Raw genomic sequence first — 26,841 nt, forward strand, 5'->3', positions numbered from 1 at the left:
CTATTAAGTGTTTTGTAGGCCAACCACATATTCTCCCTTCCCTCATAACCAGTTTCAGTCCCCAATTGTTCACTATCTGAGATGTCTTTTATATTTATCACCTGTACCGGATTAGAGAGCTTAGGTGGTGTTGTGGGACTTGGTCTTGAAGTGGTGGAGGAGGCCGGCTGAACCCTGGTCCGTTGGAACTGGTGGTGGTTCTGGCAGCACTGTGATGGTATCATCCCCATAGTATCCCAAACAGACAGCTCAGGACCACAAGCAGTTCTGTAAAGCCCCATCCTCTCCCAGAGAACACATCACCAGCCAGAGATCAAGCAACACTTTCACTTATAAGAACGTACACAGTGAGGAAAGGTCGGGGGCAGGGAATTCTTCATTAAGGAGTTGATCCCCGAACTCTATTAGTAACGGTTCTTCTCCTTAACTCTGTGATCATTCGGCAGTGTCAGTGTGTCTCACCCTCCAAGTGTGATATGCCCCCAGGTCGAGTGAATCACCTTCTCCCTTAATTCACCTGCAATGCATACAATCTTGGACATACAGGTTTGGTTAAACAAACAACCTTTTCATGTAATTAACAATACTTCTTACTATTTCTATATCTGCTTGTTTAGCTAGATTTTTTAATTTTTTATTAGTTTATCATCCAATAGGCCACATCCTATCCTAGACCACAACTTACCCATCCCCCCTTTTTTACCTGGCTCTGCCAGGTAACAACCTTGCCTAACCTAACCAATGACTTAGGTAAAATTAGTGTAAATTATCCTTATGTCTGACATTATCATGTAGGAACGCCCCTTTCATCCGCCGCATGTCCAATTCTCCCTTGGGCGTCCATTCATATCTATCCTTTTCCAATTCTCTGTCAAGTGACTTATCTACTTTAAAAGGTATCTGTGCTGCTTATATATGTTCTTAGATATATATATATTTATTGATTTAAACCGTATCCCTCTTCTCACCTATCTTATTTCACAGCCTACCTTGCTCATGTCCTGGTTCCCCCCTCTCCACTCTGCTCTCAAACCTTCAAGGCCTCAACAGTGCGGGGTAGACCCCTCTGTCTGCCCTTTTTTAATAATAGTCAATAACAAACTATGAGTTCCTTTGCAATATTATCAATTTACCTCAAAACTAGTATCCCAAATGACACAAATTCATTATTCTCACTACATTTCCCCGTGAGTGATCAAGTCACCGGAAAATGCAACGAAAACAGAAAGATAGGTCAAAAGGTCACACCTACATTCGTGTTCCATACCATATCCAGACATACCAAAAGAACCCTTTATCTTCTCAAAGTCCCTTACCTAAATAAAACTCAAAAAGTAAAACTCCTATTTCAATATGAGTGTATTCTTTTAAGATATCTTGTCTCTGGGAACACGGAAACCCCTATCCTAAACATTTACTGCAAAAAACAAAATTATGTCACCAGCACTCAACCAGGCTCCCCGTCGGCTGGGAGACCGTTGAGTGCTGCAATACTGCCATCTTCTGTCCATTCACTGCACAGCTCTCCACCCACTCTCCTTCAACCTGCTCAATTTGAGCCATATTAGTTTCTTATTTTAACTGTTGTTTTTTACAAATTTTGATTTATTTTTTAATCTGTTATTACCTAGTTAGACTAGGGTATCCGTGACATACATCCATGGGGATCCGGTTATAGTTATTCTATTAACCATGTGAAAGTGCCCAGGGACACCCCAAATATCAGTAGGAATATCACAAATAAGGGGCCAGATATCCCTAGTCTTGCCCAGGGAGGGAGAAATGTCCCTCTAACTGGGCGAGGTTTCTTTATCAGGGGAGGCGGAGTTTGATTCCGCATCACCTGAGTCAGGAATGTCTTCATTTGGAATCGAATTTAAGCTGTTTAAATCAGCTCTGACTTCTGTCAGTGTTCTAGAAGGGATTGGGGCTGGAGTGCAATGTGTGAGGTGGTGCCAAGGTGCGCCTGATTTACCTTTGACCTGGACTGAGTGTGAAGTAACCTCCCTCACTTCGTACAGTCCAGTCCACCTGGGTTCTAGCCACTTTCTCTTGTGGACATTAACCCCACCCAGTCACCAATTTTTCCTTCAGTGGTGCCAGTTCTCCCGTCAGCTTCCCCGTTGGACCTTGTGAATCTGTGTGAAGAGAGCTGCAGAAAGTTCCGTCAATTATCAGACATTACAATTTGTTGTACATCAAGGGCGGGCATATGACCTCCCTCCCTTGGTGAACCAAGCATGAGGAGAGAGATGGGTGCCTGCACCTGGAGAGGCTCTCATGGCCAGCAACGCCAGGGGCAGGGCTTCAACCCAAATCAACTTCAAACCTGCACATACATTTGATTGGCGCATTCCACGAGACTTATGAGATTGTGGCCTGTACACTAACCCCATCATTAAACAACATCCATTAATCAGTTGACATTTACACATCCGACCCTATTGGTACATGGAGCGTTTGTCATTAAACAATACACATGAGTTCGGTTTGCAGCCACTTAATGACCTATGTTGCATCCTCCCCTGCTGTTGGTATTGCCTCAACCCATTTAGAGAACCTGTCTACCATAACTAACAGGTACCTTTTTCCATTTGTCACATTGTCTTTCCCCATATCTGTGTGTGTTGGTGAGTGGTTCGTTCCCCAGGTCAGGTCTCCGTTTCAGTTCCTGTGCAGCTCTTTCTGCACAGGAGTGGAGTAGACCTTCAGCATTGAGTGCGTCTGCCATGTTTTTGTCAGTGTTGAGAAATGTGATGTGTGATTGTGTGCATTTATTCTGAATTTTCGTTTTTCTTTCAGCGCTGAACGTGAATTCTTTGCTCATCAGATATGCTGCAACCCCATGGTGGGTGTGTATTTCCAATGGATGGCACATTACCAAGTGGGCTGTTTTTTCAATAGCTTTTGCCACTGCAGCTACATATCTGGAACATGTGGTTTGTCCTACTTCGATGTGGTCCAATTTGGAGGAGTGATACATCAACACTCTTCTCTCCCCCTCTTGTTTCTGAAAAAGGATGGATGATGTGAATCCTTCCTTTTCAGAAACATCCAGATGGAATTTGTTTTTGTAGTCAGGTGATGTCAATGCTGCTGCCACTGAGAGATCTGTTTTCAAAAGTGCAAAAGCCTTTGATGCTTCAGTGGTCCATGTCAATGACGAGTGTAGGTTCCTTGGTCCCGCCTCTCGCACTATTTCTCTCAGTGGCTCAGTTCTGGCAGTGTAGTCTGGGATGTGTGTTCGGCTGTACCCTGTCAAGCCAAGGAAAGACAACATTCCCGACACCGTGATGGGGCGTGGATGATGAAGTATAGAGTCTTTGTGGGTTTTGGAGAGTCCTGCTCCTTCTCCCGAGATCTCTCTGCCAAGGAAAAGGACAGTTCTGCGACAGGTCTGGACTTTGCTCATTTTGACCTTGTATCCTTTGACAGCAAGGAAGTCCAGTAACGTTTTTGTCATCTGTAGACAGAGATCAGAAGTGGGAGCCCCCAACAAAAGGTCGTCTACATATTGGATCAGTATCACACCTTCTGGGATTTTCAACTCTGCCAGGTGTGTCTTAAAGATATGATTGAATATTCCGAGTGAACACCTATAACCCTGTGGAAGAACAAAATAAGTGTACTGTTGATGTTCATACGTGAACGCAAAGAGTGGCTGAGAGTCATCAAGTGGGATGCTGAAGAAAGCATTAGCCAGATCCACCACCGTGAAGTATTGGTGTTTTGGAGACAGATTGCTCAGAGTGATGTGAGGGTCAGGGACAGGTAGGTCTATAGGTGCAGTAACGTCATTTACTGCTCGGAAGTCTTGAACCATCCGGTATGTTTCTCCTCCAGCTTTCAGCACTGGTAGGATCGGCGTGTTCCATGGAGATACAGTTCGATAGATAACCTGTGCTCTCAGTAACCCATCAATGGTCGGTTCGATCCCCATGATCTGTTCGGGTTTCAAACGGTATTGAGTTCGGTAGATAGGTATTTGACCTGGATATAGCAGGGTGATGGTGACCGGTGTCACCTGTAATTGGCCCACATCAAAAGGGGTATGAGTCCATAACCTTTCATCTATGGTGGAGAACAATGCTTTGGTAGACGGGTGGTCAGTGTATGGCTTACCATGGTGTCTTGGCAGGGTCAGTCGTTCTGGAAGACAGTGTTCTTCAGTGTCAACAGTCATGAACCTCCACATGTTCTCAGTGGTGGCCTTGTGTATTCCCGGTGTTTGGGTGGGTTCCCACTGAAGTTTGGATGCTCGTCTGATCATAGGGCCCAGGCTCCTTGCTTCAAAACCATTTCCCACCGCTAGTGTAACATGGGGAGCTGACTCCTCCCCTAGTAAGTACCAAGATTTCAAATGAGGTGGTAGGATGACTGGTGCTGCCACCCCCTCTTGTCCACACACAATGGTGCAACACCTGATGGATGGCGTTAGGTGCATCATGTTCTCATCCCAGTCATCAATGTATGTGTTCACGTCATTGTCAGTCACATTCAATGTACAGTGAATCTCAGCTTGTGGGGTCTTGTATGGGTGTAATGCATAGATCTGTGATTTCAGTTGATTGAACTTAAACTGGACCTCTGGAGTCCCAGTTCCTGTCTCCCTGCATTTTAGCCAGTAGATTTCTTGTGTTGCTGACAACTCAGGGGTTGGGATGATGGGTAACATCAGCACCCTAACAGGGTGCTCCGGTGTTGAAGGAATGGGATCAATGGAGACCTCCACGCCCCTTTCAGTAAGGTAAATTGAACATTTCAGTTTACACAACAGGTCTCTCCCAAGGAGGTTGATTGGGCAATTGGGACAGTATAGGAACTGATGCTTTAGCTTGGATGGGCCCCAGGAGAAGAGCAACGGAACGTTTTTTTTTGTTGTGCTTCGGGTGTTCCTGATACCCCCACCACCTGTATTGTTTCCGAAGAGAGTGGTTGACGAGATCTTATGGCAGAATACGTGCATCCTGTATCTACCAAAAATTGGTGGGTCACTCCCTCCACCTCACACATGATAGTTGGTTCGGTGTGGAGTGGAAAATGTTGACCCCCATTCTCGTTCAGTGGTGGTGGGCAGCTTCAGGGCCATGGGGCATATTCATCTGACATGCCCTGGAAAAGAGGAGGTGGTTGCTGATTTGGGTCTGGGTTTGGGTGATTGTATGCGGGTTGAAGGGCCGCACGTGGTTGATACATCATTGGCCTGACTCCCCCTTGGTCTAGGGGCGTATCCTCGTCCCCTTTTGGCCAGAAACTGGCTTTGGGCCGGGGTTATTGGGTGCGGACACTGTCGCACCATATGCCCAGCTTGTTTACAATTATAACAGCTTCCATAAGATCCAGAGTACCTCTGGGGCTGTCCCCATGTGGGGGAATAGTTTGATTGTGGTAGTGGGTAGTAGGGTTGTAGTGGTGGTTCCGACGAAGGGTATGGCTGAAGCGGGTAGGCATACGGCAGTTGGAATGGCTGCTCCTGGGGTGGGTGTATAGATGGTCCCTGCTGGGTGAAGATGGGTAGTTGTTGTTGCTGTATCATTCGGGAAACAGTTTTTTCAATAATTTGTGAGATTTCTTGTTGGTCTTCAGCCACCATCTGTTTCTTGGGTTTCTCTCCTTTCTGGGCCTCTTTCAATTGTAGTTTCAAAAGTTGTACCTGTAGGGACTGGATTTGTGTTTCAGCCCCTCCCTTATCCTTATTGTATTGGGTGATGTGGTGATGCACATGGGAATTGAACTGAGCCTGGGGAATTGCCATTAACCCCACAGTGCCCCTGAGATGGATTGGGGCCGATGGGGCTGCTGTGGTGGTAGGTGGGGCGTCATTATTGTTGGGCCTGCCCTCTTTGGTGTCAGTTGGTGCTCCAGTGACTACCCCCATCATATCAGGTTTTCTATAGGGGAGGGCCCTTCTGATCTCTTCAATCGCCCACAATCCTATTTTCATCTCAGCTTGTGCCTTTTCCCTTTGCTTTGTTCCTTCTTTTCTAAATAAGTGACTCTTATTCTTATCAACTTCACATTCTATCCCTTGCTTCACTACTTCCTCCAATTCTTTCTCCATAGTGAGGAGTTGCCCTTTTGATGGGGCGACTCCACTAAGGAAACCTGCTTGAGTCCATTTCAGTCTCACTTCTTCCCAAATTCTTTTAACGGATTTGTAGTGTAATTTCCCGCCTGCTCTGTCTTTCATTCTCTGATCTAAATATTCGTTGAATTTGTGTTTGGGGACGATAGTCGTGGTCATTTTGTCGTTAAGCTATGTCTGGGTCTATTATTATCTTTGTATACTTTAGCCCGTCACTGATCGAAACCAGCGATGTATTTTCTTCCTCTAACCTCCCCCAGTCTCGTGTCCGACTCGCGTGGACAAAGAATTTTATTGCCGTGTATTCGATGAATTATTTTCGTTTTCCAACAATATTTCAGCTATATCTTTTTGAAACAATATACGAATATATTCACGCGCTCCTGATATAATTGGAATGACAGTTTTAGGTACTTATAATAAAAATATTATTGCTTTTCGCTTATTCAATTAATTAAATACTTTGGCAAAATATTTCAGAAGTTTCCTTTTGGAAAAATATACTAATGAATTCAAGCGCTCCTGATAAAATTGGAATGGCAATTATAAGATCTTTTATTCGAAAGATATTATTGCTTTTAACTTTTTTCGATTAATTTGAACTTTTTTCCGATTAATTAAATACTTTGCCAAAACACTTAAGACATTTCCTTTGGGGACAACATACTAGTATATTCTAGCGCTTCTAAAATAATTGTCAAATTAATTCTAACCCTTAAGGATTTATCAACAGCACAAGAGAGAAAAACCAGGTCAACTCATCAACCGTAAATGGCTGCTTCACCGCGGCCCACAGATTCTGACTCGGCGGTCACTATGAACTGCAGCCTGAATTTAGCATATAGCTAATTAGTAGCATTCGGTCTCGTGGAACGTTCAATCCCCCACATTTCGACAACACAACTTACACATACAATATCACATTAGATTCCTCACATAACACCTTGCTAAGTATAGCTACTGCACGACTATTTGAATCGTATTTTATTAATTATGGATTCTTCACGGTACCCCTATCTGATCGACTGTCAAATATGGCCTGACTATGTGAATCGTTATATGTTTTTTTTTTAAATATGGATTCTTCACGGTAACCCCTATCTGATCGACTGTCAAATATGGCCCGACTATGTGAATCGTTATATATATATATTTTTTTAATGGGTCTTCACGGTAACACTTAGCTGATTTGCCAAATCTAACTACTGCCCGGCTATTTGGATCCCATCTTTTAATTATGGATTCTTCACGGTAACCCCTATCTGATCGACTGTCAAATATGGCCCGACTATGTGAATCGTTATAAAGCTTATCCTTCACTGTACACCTACGCGATCAGCATACCACGTAGTGTCAGACTATGTGAATAAGTCTTTGACCTATTAATACTTAGATATCTGTACACAATGCCTTAAATTCTAAACAATTTCCACATAAATTTAGCAACAATTCACACTCACCACAGTACTCCTGATCATTGAATTTAGATATTGGCTATAATACAATATACAGATTTTGGTTAAACGGGCATCTGCTCACCTCTTTAGTTTCGAGCTCTCTGATCAGTTTCCTGGGTGGGTTGAATCGCGATTCTCCCTCGAAAAGGTCACCTCTCCTCTGGAATCTTTCTCCCTCTCGTCTCCTGTCCGATTAATTTTCTATTGGGCCAAATTCAAAGATGAAACCATCCTCTGCTACCAAGTCTGTTAGTAAAACGTTTACTGTTGACAGGAGAACAAGAGGAGACAATAGGACGAGGTGGATAATTTTATAATAAGGCCGTTTAATCACATGTAAAGATATCTTAGTAAAATCTTGCAGCAAGGCTCTTTCTGTCTGATTCCTATTGAATCGTCCGGGAAAGAGATAGTTCCAAGAACCGTACAGTATTATATAGACAACAAGCAAAGTAGGTAGATCTGCGAGTCTGGCCTTCCGATTGGTCGATCTGGGTCTTGGGTAGTCCTGAACAGGCCTGGTGTCCACGTTCCATTGGTTCCTGACATAGTTCTTTGTCTGTAGCTCCAACCCTGAGTTGTGTGTGTCTGAGTGATTGTCATGGGGGAGGGGAGTTGTGGGTGTCATGCATGTGTCCAATGAGTCCAGCATATGTCCAATAGAAAGAGGGAGTGTGTATATTGTGTCAACCATAGCTAATGTTGAGAAGTTGTCAAAACAAGTTACCAATATCTAATACAATTCCTTACAATTACTTGTTAGATGTTACTGCACTGTCGGGAACTAGAAGCACAAGCATTGCGCTACACTTGCATTAACATCTGCTAACTGTGAATGTGACCAATAAAATGTGATTTGGTTTTATCTTTGCCGGTATTGCGCTAGAAATAATACAAATGTCTCGCTTTAAGAGGTAAAATGAGATGAAACTACTCAATATCGCCGTCTGCCGGCCTTTGAGCTAGAACTGCAGAGAGAATCAACACCAAAAAAAGTGAAAGCTATCCTAGCTAGATGAATTTCTCAAATAAAATACAAATGCAAACTTTTTAATTTCGTGTATAATTCATTACTTCCTTATGACATGTCTAAACAAGAAACATTTTATTCAGAGCACACCTCACCCTACCCTTGAAATAATCTCACTAGGCCCTTGTGGGAGCCAAGCAACTCAAAAACAAGCTAGGGAGGGAGGGAGTTCACTGTTCAGCTGAGGAATTGGAAGTGAAACTCGCATGTAAACTGTCCACGAAAAAAATACCAGTGCAAATAATTGCACTGGATGGCTGGTAGCTGTACAGCTCTAAATGCTCTGTGCCGAGATTTTCCTCTGTACACAGCAGTAAACGTCGATTTATGTGTGTTATCACCAGGTGGGTTGTAACTTCCTCGAATCGTGCCCAGCTAACGTTAGCTAGCTAGCATGAAAACTTGAGGCATGGTTAACTATTTATCTAGCAAACGTTAGCTAAACAAAACAAATATTTGGCTAAACTGGCCAAGTATTATTTTCTTGTTGCTGTATACTTCGCACGAGCTCTTGAACCTAGTTTATTTATTCTGGCTAGCTAACGTTAATTCGATAGTAGACGTCAAAATTATGTTGATATGGGCCTTTCTCTTTTTATAGTGCGCAGAGATGGACTTGGACCGTCAAAAGCGCCAGGAGGGCATACAGAACGCCCTGGGATTCATACAGTGAGAAATAAAACATCCCCCTGCAATTCCGACAAGTTCTCAACTAAATTGTAGCCATTTGCTCTCTTACTTGTCATTCATCCTATACCCACAAACGACCATACGGCACTAGTTCACTTGTATTGATAGGTTATCTTTTCCTCTGTGTCCTAGGTCTTCTTTGCCTTATCCAAAGCCTGAAGGCTATAAGGTAGGGATTAATGAATGCGATGACTGTCTTCTCTCTTGACCTTAGTCTAGGCATGTCTACACCCCCTATACTGTTCCAAAGAACATGTTGTGTGCTTACAGTCATGCAGCTTGCCCTTTGCAGAGATGTTCTCCATTTCACATTTGGTCCATTATTGCCATGGGAAAAAAGTACCAAAACCAGCCATAATACTGATTAGACACATCCATGTCCTTTATGGCTTTTCCTGTGTACTGTCTTTATCTCACTCCTATGCCATATTCCTATCCTCCTCTTTCCCAAATGTCCCTCCAGGGGTTTCTGACCCAGTTGGTGTGTAACCTGCTGGATGAGGGGAATGCAATGTTCAGGGAGGGTGAGTGGCAGCAGGCCATAAATGACTTCAGTGAGGGTGTTAACGTGACCCACTATGCTCAGGCTGAGACTCTGGAAATCCCATCAGCCCTGCTGGAGAGTCTGTATTTCAACAGGGCAGCAGCCTACCACAGCATGGTGAGTCAGAGTGGTGTGTCACCAGGATTATGCATCTTTGATCCACAATATTGATGATTGAATGAGGTTCACAATTCTGTATACAAAAGGTATGAAGTCATCTTAAATATAATATTTAATAGCAATTGTGTTGTAAGCAAATGTGCTGTAGTGGGCAAATATTGAACCAATGGTGAATGAATACCCATTGCACTCTCTCTATTTCAGTATTTCGTGTTGCATCACATTGTTCTATTGCATCATGTGCAACATGTGTTTCAGCCTCGTCATTGAACTGTTGCCATCATGCCAACAGTCAGACACTTCCTCAACATCCCCTTGAAGTTACAGAGCCTGTATCATCTATCATTACCCCATTCTCATTAGCCTGTATTAACCACTGTATGGCCTTAGTCTTTCACTCTGTGGCAGAACCCACACGTTACCTGTCATCTCTTTGTCTCCATCTCTCTCAGGGGGAGTATGAGCAGGGTGTGCAGGACTGTGACAGTGCGCTGGCTCTGTGCAAAGACAGTTGCAGGGCACTCTACAGGAAGGCTCTATGCCTGCGGGAGCTGGGCCGTTTCAGAGAGGCCTACAACTGCAGCACGGGCTGCCTGCTCACTACGCCTAATGTGAGTAACATTATGAATTACCCCTTCACATCAGAGGCTGTTTTCTTGGAGTAGAAAATCATGCACACCTTTAAAAGGTTAAGTAGCATATTGTTTTTATCTATAAAATGTCACAGCTCGCAACATTTATTTTTACCACTTGACATATGTAATTTGGGATTCCTCATGATGATGCGCTAGTGGAGAAGAAGAGTTTCATTTCATACAAGTGGATTTGTTTCCACATTTCCTTCTCTCCTTCTCTCCTTTGATGTTTTTCAAAAGAATGTGAGAAGAAGATGCGGCGAAGGGAGGAGACCTAACACCATACTTTTGCAGTATCATGTGGCTCAGAATAAGTGTTTGTGAAATTCATTTCATAAAAGGCTTATTTAAATGTAAAAAATATATATATATTCTCTTGTACTCTTCATAGGACAAACATGTGTATGAGTTGGCACAGGAGCTAGCTAACAAACTGGGCCTGAAGATCCGCAAAGCCTACGTTAGCACAAAGGTGAGAATCCGTTTCCAAAGCAGAAGGTCTAGATTCAAACAGCATGGCAAATTACCTTCCATGATAAGTGGCTTGGATTCAATTGTTCTTAATCTGCCATTCTCTGATCAAATCTGCCATGAGCTGCTTATGCCCTGGTTTAAATCTCAATTTGGATTCATAACAATTGAAGTCATTAAGTTTGACATTTTCTTTAGGTTGCCTCTTTATGGACATCTATAAGTACCTAGGTGTCTGGCTAGACTGCAAACTCTCCTTCCAGACTCATATCAAACATCTCCAATCCAAAATCAAAGCAAGAATCGGCTTTCTATTCCGCAACAAAGCCTCCTTCACTCACGCCGCCAAACTTACCCTAGTAAAACTGACTATCCTACCGATCCTCGACTTCGGCGATGTCATCTACAAAATAGCTTCCAATACTCTACTCAGCAAACTGGATGCAGTTTATCACAGTGCCATTCGTTTTGTTACTAAAGCACCTTATACGACCCACCACTGCGACCTGTATGCCCTAGTCGGCTGGCCCTCGCTACATGTTCGTCGTCAGACCCACTGGCTCCAGGTCATCTACAAGGCTATGCTAGGTAAAGTGCCGCCTTATCTCAGTTCACTGGTCACGATGGCTACACCCACCCGCAACACGCGCTCCAGCAGGTGTATCTCACTGATCATCCCTAAAGCCAAAACCTCATTTGGACGCCTTTCCTTCCAGTTCTCTGCTGCCTGCGACTGGAACGAATTGCAAAAATCTCTGAAGTTGGAGACTTTTATCTCCCTCAACAACTTTAAAAATCTGCTATCCGAGCAGCTAACCGATCGCTGCAGCTGTACATAGTCCATCTGTAAACTACCCACCCAATTTACCTACCTCACCCCCCATACTGCTTTTATTTATTTACTTTTCTGCTCTTTTGCACACCAGTATCTCTTCTTGCACATGATCATCTGATGATTTATCACTCCAGTGTTAATCTGCTAAATTGTAATTATTCGATTTATTGCCTACCTCATGCCTTTTGCACACATTGTATATAGATTCTCTTTTTTTTTTCTACCATGTTATTGACTTGTTTATTGTTTACTCCATGTGTAACTCTGTGTTGTCTGTTCACACTGCTATGCTTTATCTTGGCCAGGTCGCAGTTGCAAATGAGAACTTGTTCTCAACTAGCCTACCTGGTTAAATAAAGGTGAAATAAAATAAAATAAAAATGGAGTTAATATTTGTTTCCTTTGCAGGAGTCGGCCACATCTGAGAAAAGTAATGGCAACACAGCTCCTTTTGCAGGAGAGGCAAGTACAACAACTTTCACCATTACACTTTTAAGGTTGCACTATGCAGAAATCGCTCCGCCATTTCCTGGTTGCTGAAACTAATAGTTTGCCTAATTATAAGGTAATTATAAGCTAGTATAGTTTAGAGAATCATTGTACCATCTAAACTGCTCTGAAATATATTTTCCATAACCCCAAAAATATTTTTTCAGCTGTTTGAAGCTGGTGTACAAAACCAAAAGTAATAGACACAAAACCAAAACATAAGAATAGGAAGCATAGAAGAGAGCACATAGAAAAGATCTATTGCCTTTTAGACTTGTTTTCAAGTAGAATGATACATCTATAACCACATTTCTATGTGAATTTAGTTGGGCTGCCCAAAAAGTTACATATTTCCACTTAAACTGGTTGAGATTTGGAATGTACTTTGGTTTACCTGTTGATTTATTGTCACTTAAACAGAAGCTGTTGTCTTTCTCTTTTCACCTCAAGATGTATGGCAGTGGTCTGGATTCCTTAAGTGACATCTCATCAGGTAGTAATTCTCCTGACCAGAAATGTTGAATTACCTATCACATTGTAATGTAAAGACTATCGGAGAAGATTTGTCAAAAGTAGCAATAACAATTGAATAACTTCAAGAAAATAAAACTCACCTGTTCCCTCTCCCTGTCTTTCAGTTGGTTTCTACTGCAAGCCTCTATCTGCCGCTATCTCAGTTAGTGATGAATCCTCTCCCTCTGGTCCTCTGGTCTACTCCAAGCTTCTGGGTAGCCCTGTCCAAGGCCCTCGGGGGTTGACCATCTCTGTGTCTGAGTCGGAGCACCTGGGTGACAGTGAGCTGATGGGAGATGATCTAGATAGCCTGCTGGACTGTGTGAGTTTGTGTCTACTGTTCGACGTAGTATTCAGATATAGCTTCCCTGAATCTGTCAATGCAACTTTTCATTCTCTCGTTCTCATTCAGATTCCCCCCCAACGTGCCTTTCCCACCATCCTCCCCAGCTCAGCTTGTGTCCCCATCCAGCTCCCATTTCCCTCACGCCTGCCCGCCCCCTCGCCCCGGCTCCCCCCAGCCTTCTTCAACTCAGCCATCAGCCAGTTCAACTCTCTGGACACCTTCCCAGGCATGGGTGGGGGGGATGCCCTGGGTGCTCTGAACTCTTTAGATGGCCTTGATGCACTAGACTCTCTAGATACTTTAAACAACCTGGACACCCTTTCAGGCCTTGGTGGTGGGGATGCCCCGGCTCCCACAACAGCACTCTATTCACTTGATGCCTTAGATGCCCTGGAGAGTTTCTACCCACTTGGGGGTGCAATAGCAGCCAAACCAGTGGTGGTGGGGGGAGGGGGGCTGGACTCCCTCTCTGAGTTCAACCTGCCTGGTGAGTCGATTTGAGGGTGGTAATGTCTTGTTAGCTTATAGCAATGTATACATGGTTCATTTTTCTTTTAATGTTTAACGCCAAGGAAGGTATGAACCTAATGTAGGTGTTTATAATTGATTGTTCTGTTTTTTGTTCTCACGCTATCTTAAGGTGCAAGAATCCACCACAATGTTCTCTCTGCAACACGTTCGCCCAAGAAGTCCAACCACACAGTAAGCCATTTATTTCTGTCAGCAGAATTTGTTAGACTCCCTCCTGTACATTGTGTACATTTAAATTAAAACATTTATTATGCAACGTTTAGGTCACAAAGAACTTTGTCGTTTACAATGTCATGCTAGTTTTGCTTTGACATATTAACCTAAATTCATTTCTATTACCATGGCGATGTAGGTGGTAAAGAATGGCCAGGTCTCCTCCAAGCTGTCTCAGCTGACCAAGAACCCCCTAGCAGCCACCCATGACTTCACGCAGGCCTGTGCCACGTGCTACAGCTGGATAGGTACAGTAGTGGACATGATAAACTCCCTCTCAGCTCTCAGCTAGTGTCCCTCCCCCAGTTTACTTCTTAATGTAATTTTTAAAAGTTTTTTTGTTGTGTAATTTTTCTCCCCAATTGGTAGTTAGTCTTGTCCCATTGCTGCAACTCCCGTACGGACTCAAGAGAGGCGAAGGTCGAGAGCCATGCGTCCTCCCAAACACGACCCCGCCAAGCCACGCTGCTTTTTGACACACTGTTAGCTTAACCCGGAAGCCAACCGCACCAATGTGGCGGAGGAAACACTACAGCTGGCGAACAAAGTCAGCATGCATGCGCCCGGCCCGCCACAAGGAGTCGCTAGAGCGCAATGGGACAAGGACATCCTGGCCGGCCAAAACCTCTCCTAACCCAGACGATGCTGGGCCAATTGTGCGCCGCCTCATGGGTCTCCCGGTTGCAGCCGGCTGCCACAGCCTGGGGCCGAACCCAGGTCTGTAGTGAAGTCTCTAGCACTGTGATGCAGTGCCTTAGACCGCTGTATCACTCGGGAGGCACCCTACTTCTAACTAATAAGACTGACAGTTTCAAGGCCATCATAGCTTAGGTTCACCTCTCTATTTTTATATGTCCCCCCTTAACTCCCCTTTCTCTCTGTCTCTCTAACCCTCTTTACCCCTTTATCTGTATATCACTCTCTCCTCCCTCCCTTTCTCTGTCTCTCTCAGGTCCAGGGGTCCTGGACTACCAGCACCAGGCAGAATTGGCCCACCGTTGTAAGCGGGACATTCTTCTGTGCAGGATCAGGGCTTCAGAGCACCCTGTCTGGAACAGGGTGCGACCCCGGCCCAAGCACAATTTTACTGGGCCGTTTGTGCTCTGCAAGGGTACGGAAAACAACAGTCACTGGTGTGGGAAGGAGGCTCTGTTTAGATTAAGATAATGGGAGTGTGTCATAGGTCAAATTACACAGTCGTTTTAATCTGTGGAAAAAGGGTCCTAAAGGTTAGCGTTGGTCTGAGTTTGTATATGTTGTAATCTAAGTTCCTTCCCTCTGTGCAGAGGTGCTGGAGACTCAGAAGTGTAAGTATAGGGAGGGCTGTACGTTTGCCTACTGCCAGGAGGAGGTAGATGTGTGGACCCTGGAGAGGAAGGGAACCCTGAACAGAGAGCTGTTGTTTGACCCGCAGAGCCCCAACAATGACAGGCTCAGCATCACATGCCTGCTGCAGCTCCACAACGGCATGTTCATGTACCTCTGTGAGGTAGGACACACACACACACACACACACACACACACACGTGTGCCCTTACACAGACCCACCTCCATATGTCCAAGCTTGACCAGTGAAACATGGTAGAGGGCTGCGAGTCCTGACAGAGATCGCTGCAGAGCGGTCGTCATTTTTCATGCTGCGGGCGGGAGCGTGCAGCCAGACAGATGACTTTGGGATGAAAATATTTTTGTTGTCCCGCAGATTATTTGGAAACAGTTGTCTTTCTGCTTTGTATGCTTAAAAGCACAATTTTCGCATTATTCACACACTCTGCTTCAACTTCAGTAGCCTACCTCTCCTCTCCTAGTTGGGAGTGAGAGTTCAAGTGTGCCTAGTATGTGTGGTCTCATTGAAATAGAGTAGGCTGCCTACATGGGTGGAGAATCACATGGCAGTTAACTTAAATATGATTATATACAGTTTAGACTGTAGCTTACCACAGTGTGTATAAATACATATTGATAATGGAAAGAAGTGGAGGGCGCTCAACCAACGTGAGATGAGGTGCAATAAAAATGGGATGGAAAAAATCTGTCCCGCGCAGACCTCTAAAACATGCCGTTCAACCTTACTCATGCTTCCCCCTACTTCTTGTCTCTGTTTACCTCAATTTTCCCCCTCATCCCCCCCCCCCCCCCTTTCTCTCTACTCAGGAGTGCTATGACAGTAAGCCCAGGATCATCAGTAATCGCATTAAGGAGGTGCCGGCCACCTGCTCCAACCCCTGCGCCCGACACTCATTCGACAAAAACAAGTGAGTCACGTTTGCTCCCCTCCCTCCACACACACACACACACACACACACATACACACACACACAGCCTCACTCTTCCCCCCCTGTGCCCTGTAGGTGCCTGGTGCATGCGGTGAGGTCCAGCAGCGTGCACTACACTAAGATCCGCCCGCTGTACACCCAGTGCCAGTTGGACGTGTGCCGCCATGCCCAGCGCTATGGCTGCCAGCGAGAGGACAGCTGCTCCTTTGCCCACTCCGTCATAGAGCTCAAGTGCTGGAGGCTGCAGAAAGACTCTGGTACAGTCAGATTGATGCACACACACTCATGAACATTGTACTTGGTATCAGACACAGAGAGACATATTTATTCCTGTCTAATAAATGTGAAAACATTTTTAAATGTAGAGGCTGATCTACAATAAAACATATTTATTTGTAAATGTTAGTTTCTATACTAAAAGTCAGGAAACTTTTAACAAAGTCCAGTAGGTGTCAGTAGACACTGCCGTTCAGTCTTGTCACAGTTGATTAACACTGTTTGTAAAATACTGTTTGTAAATACTGTCTGTAAAAAGTGATGCCTAGGCTCGACTAGGCATCACTTTTCTGTGTATGTGCCTGTTCTTTAGGCATCACTCATGAAGAAATTGTTCAGGAATCCAAGCGACACTGGCATAAACAGGAGCAGAACACGCACAAACCCAAGGTATAATATCCCTGCTATGCTACATCTCATAATATGGTGAGGCAACGGCTCTTGTGTAGTTTGTCTGATTCTCTACCTTTTGCCTCTGTTTTTGTCCCTGTGACTCGTTGACTATAAGCCCGTGTACATGCCACCACCATCTTCATCCTCAAGTGGTGGAGGTGGGGGAGGAGCCTATATCTTGAACCTGAAGTGGAAGTTTGTCTGTGGTCAGTGCTGGAGGGACGGGCTGGTCAGCGAGCCGGACAAAGCGCTTAAGTACTGTACAGCCAAGGCCAGGCACAAGTGAGGCTGCACCCTACCTAGCATCCCTAGCCAGATGGAGACCAATGCTTCACTGTAGTATGCAACAATTCTATATGACTGACCACTGTTATTCACTATTGTCTATCAAATCAAAGTTTATTTGTCACGTGCGCTAAATACAACAGGTGTAGACCTTACAGTGAAATGCTTACTTACAGGCTCTAACCAATAGTGCAAATAAGGTGTTAGGTGAACAATAGGTAAGTAAAGAAATAAAACAACAGTAAAAAGACAGGCTATATACAGTAGCGAGGCTATAAAAGTAGGCGAGGCTACATACAGACACCGGTCAGTCAGGCTGATTGAGGTAGTATGTACATGTAGATGTGACTATGCATATATGATGAACAGAGAGTAGCAGTAGCATAAAAGAGGGGTTGGTGGGTGGCGGGACACAATGCAGATAGCCCGGTTAGCCAATGTGCGGGAGCACTGGTCAATGTATGTTAGATGTGTAGTCTGAGATATGTGTTCGGTTTTTTGAATGACAATAGAGAATGTTCATGTTCGGTTTTTTGAATGAACATTCTCTATTGTCATCTCGGGAACACAAACCAATGTGTATGGAGTGTTTACAGCGAAGCCCTATGTAATTTAGGATAGTATCTTTCTGGAAAGTCCACCATAACTCTCACATCTCTCTCCCTGTAGTTGGACGAAGGAGCGCCGGGTACTGTTGGTGAAGTTCTTCGAGGGAAAGAAGTGGGTGATGGTGCGGACGTTGCCTTTTGCCAAGACCTACCCCCAGCAGTATGACGTGTGTGCTGCCCCCTGCTACTCCTCATGCACTACCTGCTAGAAATGATTTTTGATAGACTCAACCAAGCATATTATCATTCTGTCTGTTTAACATAATAGTTCATTATAAGTTAGTGTGTTCATGGGTAACGGTATATATTGGTCAGTTGAATTTAATACTTAATCATTGACACCGTGCAGACTTGTTTCCACAAACATCCTCGCAGTCTGTGTGTAACGGCATAACGTGTCCCCCTCAGATATGTGCCCATGTGGTGAAGCAGAAGAAGTGCCACTACATTGGGAACTGTGCCTTTGCCCACAGTGAAGAGGAGAAGCAAGTATGGACTTATATGAAGAACAATGGCTGTAAGTTTACACTATATTTTCATTATCCATTAAACCTTTTGTTCCACATTATTGCCTTTGTTTACGTTGATCTATGAGCAGGATTGGTTCAGATGCCTATTATCCCCACCAGTACACATCAAATTTTTATTGGTCACATACACATGGTTAGCAGATGTTAATGCGAGTGTAGCGAAGTGCTTGTGCTTCTAGTTCCGACAATGCAGTAATATCTAACAAGTAATCTAACAAATTCACAACAACTACCTTATACACACAAATGTAAAGGGATGAATAGAATATGTACATATAAATATATGGATGAGCGATGGCCGTGCGGCATAGGTGAGATGCAGTAGATGGTATAGAATATAGTATATACATATGGGATGAGTAATGTAGGATATGTAAACATTATTAAAGTGACTACTGATACCTTTAAGTCCATTTATTAAAGGGCCAGAGATTTGAGACTGTATGTTGGCAGCAGCCTCTGTTAGTGATGGCTGTTTAACAGTCTGATGGCCTTGAGATTGAAAAACAGCTTCTGTCTCTCAGTCCCAGCTTTGATGCACCTGTACTGACCTCGCCTTCTGGATGATAGCGGGGTGAACAGGCAGTGGCTTGGGTTGTTGTCCTTGATGATCTTTTTGGCCTTCCTGTGACATCGGGTGCTGTAGGTGTCCTGGAGGGCAGGTAGTTTGCACCCGGTGATGCGTTGTGCAGACCTCACTACACACTGGAGAGCCTTGCAGTTGAGGGCAGAGCAGTTGCCGTACCAGGTGGTGGTACAGCCCGACAGGATGCTCTCGATTGTGCATCTGTAAAAGTTTGAGTGTTTTAGATGACAAGACAAATTTCTTCAGCCTCCTGAGTTTGAAGAGTTGCTGTTGCGCCTTCTTCACCACACTGTCTGTGTGGGTGGACCATTTCAGTTTGTCTGTGATGTGTACGCTGAGGAACTTAAAACTTTCCACCTTCTCCACTACTGTCACGTCGATGTGGATAGGGGGGTGCTCCCTCTGCTGTTTCCTGAAGTCCACGATCATCTCCTTTTTTGTTGACGTTGAGTGAGAGGTTATTTTCCTGACACCACACTCCGAGGGCCCTCACCTTCTCCCTGTAGGCTGTCTCTTCATTGTTGGTAATCAAGCCTACCACTGTAGTGTCGTTTGCAACCTTGATGATGGAGTTGGAAGCGTGCATGGCCATGCAGTCATGGGTGAACAGGGAGTACAGGAGAGGGCTGAGAACGCACCCTTGTGGAGCCCCAGTGTTGAGGATCAGTGCGATGGAGATGTTATTTCCTACCTTCACCACCTGGGGGCGGCCCGTCAAAGTCCAGGACAAAGTTGCACAGGGTCTCGACCCCGGGTCTCGAGCTTAATGATGAGTTTGGAGGGTACTATGGTGTTAAATGCTGAGCTGTAGTCAATGAACAGCATTCTTACATAGGTATTCCTCTTGTCCAGATAGGATAGTGCAGTGTGATGGCGATTGCGTTGTCTGTGGACCTATTGGGGCGGTAAGCAAATTGGAGTGGGTCTAGGGTATCAGGTAGGGTGGAGGTGATATGATCCTTGACTAGTCTCTCAAAGCACTTCATGATGACAGAAGTGAGTGCAACGGGGCGATAGTCATTTAGTTCAGTTACTTTAGCTTTCTTGGGAACAGGAACAATGGTGGCCATCTTGAAGCATGTGGGGACAGCAGACTGTGATGGGAATTGATTGAATATGTCCGTAAACACACCAGCCAGCTGGTCTGCGCATGCTCTGATGGATGCCGTCTGGGCCGGCAGCCTTGCGAGTGTTAACACGTTTAAAATGTTTTACTCCCGTTGGCCACAGAAAAGGAGAGCCACAGGCTTTGGTAGCGGGCCGTGTCAGTGGCACTGTATTGTCCTCAAAGCGAGCAAAGAAGTTGTTTAATTTGTCTGGGAGAACGACGTCGATGTTCGCAACGGGGCTGGTTTTCTTTTTGTAATCAGGGATTGACTGTAGACCCGGCCACATACGTCTCGTGTTTGAGCCGTTGAATTGCGACTGTACTTTGCCTCTATACTGACGCTTTGCTTGTTTGATTGCCTTGCGGAGGGAATAGCTGTACTGTTTGTATTCGGTTATGTTTCCAATCTCCTTTCCATGATTAAAAGCGGTGGTTCCCGCTTTCAGTTTTGTGCGAATGCTGCCATCAGTCCACGGTTTCTAGTTAGGAAAGGTTTTAATAGTCACAGTGGGTACGACATCTCCGATAAACTTGCTAATTAACACGCTCATCGAGTCAGAGTATACATCAATGTATACGCATTAGTATTGTTACTTACGTTCCTCTTTGAACCTGTTCCTGAAGTGAAGGATATGCAGCAGATGTACGACATGTGGCTTACAATGACGAATCAAAACCGTTCGCCGGATGACACCCTGATCACCCAACCCGTAGAGGAGAAGCAAATTGTCATGCCAACCGACTATGCCGAGCCAATGGTGAGTAAAGGCACTTACTCACAAAACCTGTTTGTTGGATGTAGAACGTAAACAATACATTCACCTTTCTCATTTGTAAAAGCTATCTACCACTATCAAGAAGGACTGCATTTTGATAGTGTGCATGCATCTTCATGCAGTGTGTGCGTATGTCAGTGTGTATGAATGCGTAACGTACTATGAGAACAGTTTTACTGTGCGTGTGTATTCTAGAGCGGCTTCCATTGTCGTCTGTGTGGGAAGCATAGTAACAGTGAGCGCCAGTGGCAGCAGCACATCTCCTCAGAGAAACACAAGGACCGTGTATTCAGCTGCGAGGGAGAGGACGAGAGCCTCACCTGGACATACCGCTTCCCCGGACTCCGCCTCGCCCTTTGCCCCAGGTAACACTCGCCCAGGGGAGGGTCTCAATACTGTAGTTCCTTTCTCATTACCCATCAAGAGATGCTCTGTATATGCACACAGAAAACACCTGGGATATGGCAGGGTTCACTTTCCACACCCTTATCCTATTTGTTCCTGTCAAATCTTATCGGTGCACAGTGATTGACATATGTATAATATAGATCAATGTGATTGACAGGCTGGAGAGTGGCTGTCCCGAGGGGGTGAGCTGTGACTACGCCCACAGTGTTGAGGAACTGGTGGAATGGCAGGAGAGGCGAGAATTCCTGCGGCGTAAGCTGGCCAAGGCCCGTGAAGACATGCTCATCATGCCAGACGAGTTTGACTTTGGGAAGTACAACTTTCTCCTGCAGGACTGAAGCCCCTGTCCCCTATGTGAGACACTTTCACCTGTAAATAGACAGCAGTCGTCTGTTTTGTTGAAAACCCTGGGGGGTATTTTCTTTATTAGTTAACAGTTGATACAGTTTATACCTGTTTGAGCTGGTTAGGACTGCAAGTGCCTTATTTGTCCAATATTTTCAAAAGGGCTTAACAAATGAGATCTCGTCTCCGAATTTGAGTGGGGGAAAAAGTAATTTAGCACTGCCATTTAACAAAACAGTACTGACCAAATATCTCCATTAATAGTCTGTTTAATCTATATATGTCTTTTTGGGGGATATTAAGAATTAATTTATGCTTCCATTCTGATGGGACTCTTTATACAACCCTCAAACTTTTGCAACATTACATTTACATTTAAGTCATTTAGCAGACGCTCTTATCCAGAGCGACTTACAAATCAACATCAAATGAAAACCGATTTTGCTGGAAGGCAATCGTTATTCACTTTCACTTTGAGTGGGGATGTGTCTTATGCCAATTTAAAGCTGCAGTGTGTAACTTTTTGACCTGAGCAAATTCACCTAGAAATGTTAGTTATAGAGTGGTCATTCTCATTGAAAGATCTGTTCTATGTGCCCTATTTCTATGCCTAATGTTCTTAAGTTTTATTTTTGATTCTTTTGTTTTTGTACACCAGCTTCAAACAGCTGAAAATACTATATTTTTGGTTATTGGAAAGATATTTCACAACAATTTAGATGGTACAATGATTCTCTACATTGCTTGTTTTGTCACTAACTGAAATTAGGCAAAGTATTAGAAGTTTAGCAGTGTTTCTCCTATATTCAGCGGTGGTGGCTCACCGCTGCTAAATTGTTGCCACTGCTCAAAAAAATATGATAAACATTTTCGGGCTGGTTAAACATTTTCAGTGTAAACATAAACAACTAAACCAGATATAAAGTATGTAGAAAATATATAATGGAGCTATATATTTTAAATAAGATCATTTTAAGAACAACCACCAAAATAAAAACTAGATAGTCAGGGAAAATCTCAAATTCAAAACATTTTATGGAATTTGATTTGAAGTCACTCCAATAGCATAACATGTTGTAAGCCATGGCAAAATGTGTAGAATTTCAGAAAATTTGCTTTAAAACTGCACATTTTCTGTGTGGTCCAGCGGCACACGTATATGCCGGAGTTGGTGTGGGTTTGAAACCGGCCCACTGCCCTTAGGGTGATTCAATCTTTCCTGTCTTTCACATTGTACTATCTCTTCAATAAAGCAAAAATTACAAAAGGAATGGGACTGCCACACTCCTTCAAAAAAATTTTTAACTTAAACTGAATTTTCTCTCACCCAGATGATAAAATGTGTGGAATTGCAGGAAACTAGCTTTAAAACAGTAACATTTTCTCTCCGCCCCATGACAAACAAAAAATACAAAATTTGTCACTGCGGCCAAGAGGAGGGCGTCTACAATTAGCGGTCGGACTCTACCACGCCTACCACTACTACTGGCTAAATAGATTGAGGATGCTAACTAAGGCCTTACCTGTGGGTATATAATTGAATATCCAATACAAGAGAGATTGGAAGTTCCTCAAATGTGCCTGTAGTAGTAGTTCCTATCTAGCGAATAGACTCACTCATGGTATACTGAAGAAAAGATTATCTGCCCAGTAAATTTGAAGATGTGAATAAATGTATCTCCACATAAGTAGTCCTGCACATTAATACATTATATCAATGTTAGCAAACAATAAGTAATAACATGGTAGTTAAACCTAGTAAAATAATCATATTGATTTCTATACCTTAGTTCTTTGTTACCAAATCATACTTTGTATTGTTGGGTTCAGAGTATGCTTCTGGGTGTGTCATTCCTGTTTTGCAAGGGTGGTGGCCTAAACTAAGACTGTCATTCTAAATAAGGAGAGGGAGAATACATAATTCAGAGTTGTGCAGTTGAGAGCATGTAGCCCTAGAAGCTGAAAGAGGCAGTGAAGCATACCTAGTCTCAGAGCATTTTGTCTTATTCTGTATGTAAATCCGAGACACGCCATTTAGTATGATATGTTACGTTTCGTATGGTACGTGTTCATTTGTGGATTTCCATCACCTGTACAATATGTTACGAATTAGCAAAACGTATGGTATGTTACAAATTCTAGCTAGGTGTCTAATGTTAGCTAGGCTCGGGGTTAGAGTTTAGGAGGTAGGCTAAGTAGATAAAAAAGTAGTAAGTAGTTCAGAAGTTGCTGAAGTTGTCCATGATGAGATTTGAACTCGCAACCTTTGGGATGCTAGACATTCATGTTATACAACCCATCCGCCTTACTTTAGTTTTTGTCTTAAGTAACCGTCTGTCTTATGTAACCATACCAAATGTAACATACTAATTGAGTGTCCCAGATATACGTTTACTATGTTACGTCTAGTCTATGAGACCAGGCTGGGTGAGGGGTAAAGGGAGGGGTTAACATGCTCACTTTTTGGGGGGGTTCTCTTGAAATATTGAGAAGTTCTGTATACATCACTGGTAATTATGTAAGTGTTAGTTCATAAGCTTTGCACATGGGAAGTGTGTTTTAATACCAGCTTTAGCCAGTTTAGAGAGGTAATGGATACTCTCGAAATGAACCAAATGGAAGGTTTAAGTTTGTTACTAAATACTATTATTTCAATGACAATTATTATGGCTATAACGATTTTGATTTACAACATTCTAAAATAATCTATAGAGTGGGAAGTGGTATGTTTCCTACTATACAAACAAAGTCAGTGAGCTGGATCCTGTTGATTTGCCATAGGTCAGTTTTTTTCAAACTCTGAACATTTTGGTTTTTGCCCTGACACTACACAGCTGATTAAAATGATCAAAGCAGAATGATTAGTTGATTATTTGAATCAGCTGTGTAGTGCTAGGGCAAAAACCAAAACGTACACCTCTTAGGGTCCCGAGGACCAAGTTTGGGAAACTGCCATCGGTTTTGTCCTGGATTAAATCATTCTAATCGAGTGAATCACATTGACCTTCATCACATCCATCTATGTCATTGAACTGACTGCACCACAATATATCTGCCTATGTTTGTCAAGGACTTTTTTTCAGGCAGTTTAATCCTTGCTGGCTGGAAACAGTTATTGAAACTAAAGTGCCCCCTCTCAAAGCCATCAATGACCCCTTTATAAAAGTGCACCCTTGTCAAACACTATTCACACTGCTCTCCTGACCACTCTATTTTATTGTAGCTGCCATACTGATTGAACAGATGGTTAGAGACTGCAGTGTTTGTGCATTTAATTTCTAACATCATGGTACCTGAGAAAACAAAAATGAATTGTTTGAGGTATTGACCAAATATTACATGTTAAATAAAACAATTTTTGAGAGGTAGATCATGATCCTTTTTTTTTTACTGTTATTGACAATTATTTTGTTACTTATTGTAATTTATTACACAACTATAACACTACTACTGACTAAGTAATGTTATCTTATCAAAGGACACTTTATATATATATATATTGTGTAAAAATCTGTGTTCTAGTTAGTGTGGTTCAAGTCATTGAGGTTCAAGCAGAGGGTAAATGATTTCCACCTTCAGATCTTCTTCATGATGTGCTATTTAGTGTCCCGAGTGCGTGATGAGATGGGTGTTACCCACCTTTGTGGTCGGAATACACAAACCGGCTCCCAACTTGTAATTGGCTGATGGGTATGATTGACAGCCTATACAGCAAACTGAAACTGGATAAATTGAACGATTAGTATCGTTGGTCTTTCACAGAGTACGTTCTATATTCATAATGCTAGTAGGCATGGCTACTGAACTCAATAACTTGCCCTCACATTGCATCCTCGTGACATGGTTAGAAGTTTTTGCAAAGTGTATATCAGACAAAGCAATTCAAGGTTTGTTCCTGAAGTCAAAGCCCTGATGGAGTTCCCATTCTCGTTTTCCATTGACAACGGTAATAGAAATCGGTGTGAATTTGTTATACCCTTGCTACTCTCTTCAACACATTTATCCCGATAGAGGGTAACTTCATGCCAGTGACTTTAGCTACATTCATACAATAATGTTTTAACAGTCAAATTTCAATAGCGTCCTGCAACTTCCTTGTGTTGCTAACTAAATGGACTGATGCAATGTCATTGAAATATAAACTTTGCAGCATGTGCAACGTCTTCAATTGCTTACACTTTAGTTACTGGATGCCTGGGTTTGTTATCAACCTTGTCAATGTACTATTTCACAAAACAAACATTACATTTTCATGTCTTGACGAACTGCATTGGATGATTTGATACTTTAACACACTTGCTGCCAGCAAATATCACTTTGCATATTATGAAGTGATAGGTTTCTTGTGAGACTAGTCAGTGTCACTACATATTTTGTTACATTTGTTAATAAAGTAGATATGTGTCATTCATCTCCTTCTTTTCTTAAGTTTAGGAATATTTGACTATGTCCATTTGACACATAGTGAAATGTCCATGTGACCACCCATGGTTATATGCTGCACTGTCGGAACTAGAAGCACAAGCATTTCGCTACACCCGCAATAACATATGCTAAACACGTGTGTGACCAATAAAATTTGATTTGATAACAAGAACTGGGATGAGAAACATGTTGGCCAACTAAGGCGTAACAAGCATGGTAGGCATCCCTTCCACTTCCAGCATTATGCTGTTATTTATGGCACCGTTGTGCTTAAGGGTGGCACAAATGTGTAGCCTAACAAAGCAGTGACAGGTTAGTCAGTGTAAATCACATGAGAGATTCCCATTACATAGACCTACTGTTTTAATAGTACATAACTAACCCCTCTGCTAACAGGCCTTGTATATTCAGAATATTGCGTAAGCCGTAGGTCACTTGTGCACACAGCGTGCCCTCATTATGCGGAGAGGTATCCTCACTACTTGATGTAGTCCTAGTGTATGTTCACACACTCTTCATCATACCCTCGTTTTTAATTTAGATCCCAAATCCAGTGCCTTTGCTTTTCTGTCTGACATGTTTTACTGAATTGTGATGGACAGGCCATAGCCATTCAAATCCAATAAGTTGGACACGTACACATGTTCACTTGCAAGGTCTTCCTCAACAATGCAGTATTCAATATCAAAGAAAATAGAAAATCCAGAATAAAATCTTTCATTCTTTCTCAGTGTATAGTGTTCACAATGACATTCATTTGCATGCTCCCATGATAGAGTTCATATCAGACTTGCTTACATACCCACAGACAGTCTACACATCAGAGCTCTCACCCCAGACATCAGTGTTTTATGCCACATGAATTA

General features: G+C 43.2%; 1 protein-coding gene across 2 annotated transcripts; it reads left to right on the forward strand.

Moving 5' to 3' along the window:
- The first annotated feature begins 8,710 nt into the window (after positions 1-8,710).
- Positions 8,711-24,918, forward strand: LOC139565502 (zinc finger CCCH domain-containing protein 7B-like). 2 transcript variants are annotated; one of them, XM_071385902.1, is made up of 23 exons: positions 8,711-8,916; positions 9,174-9,241; positions 9,395-9,431; positions 9,726-9,923; positions 10,379-10,537; positions 10,953-11,033; positions 12,276-12,329; positions 12,807-12,849; positions 12,995-13,191; positions 13,282-13,702; positions 13,856-13,917; positions 14,099-14,207; positions 14,912-15,070; positions 15,246-15,448; positions 16,114-16,214; positions 16,311-16,492; positions 16,825-16,901; positions 17,020-17,186; positions 17,859-17,964; positions 18,206-18,314; positions 20,646-20,779; positions 20,993-21,162; positions 21,363-24,918. In XM_071385902.1, the coding sequence occupies exons 2-23, from the start codon at positions 9,183-9,185 to the stop codon at positions 21,541-21,543; spliced, it is 3,009 nt and encodes a 1,002-aa protein (XP_071242003.1). In that variant the 5' UTR covers positions 8,711-8,916; positions 9,174-9,182; the 3' UTR covers positions 21,544-24,918. The 2 variants fall into 2 exon arrangements, with proteins under 2 accessions (XP_071242003.1, XP_071242004.1); XM_071385903.1 differs by having other exon boundaries at positions 14,918-15,070.
- Positions 24,919-26,841: the final 1,923 nt, after the last annotated feature.

Source organism: Salvelinus alpinus, chromosome 36, assembly GCF_045679555.1.
Source record: "Salvelinus alpinus chromosome 36, SLU_Salpinus.1, whole genome shotgun sequence".
Classification (NCBI taxonomy): domain Eukaryota; kingdom Metazoa; phylum Chordata; class Actinopteri; order Salmoniformes; family Salmonidae; genus Salvelinus; species Salvelinus alpinus.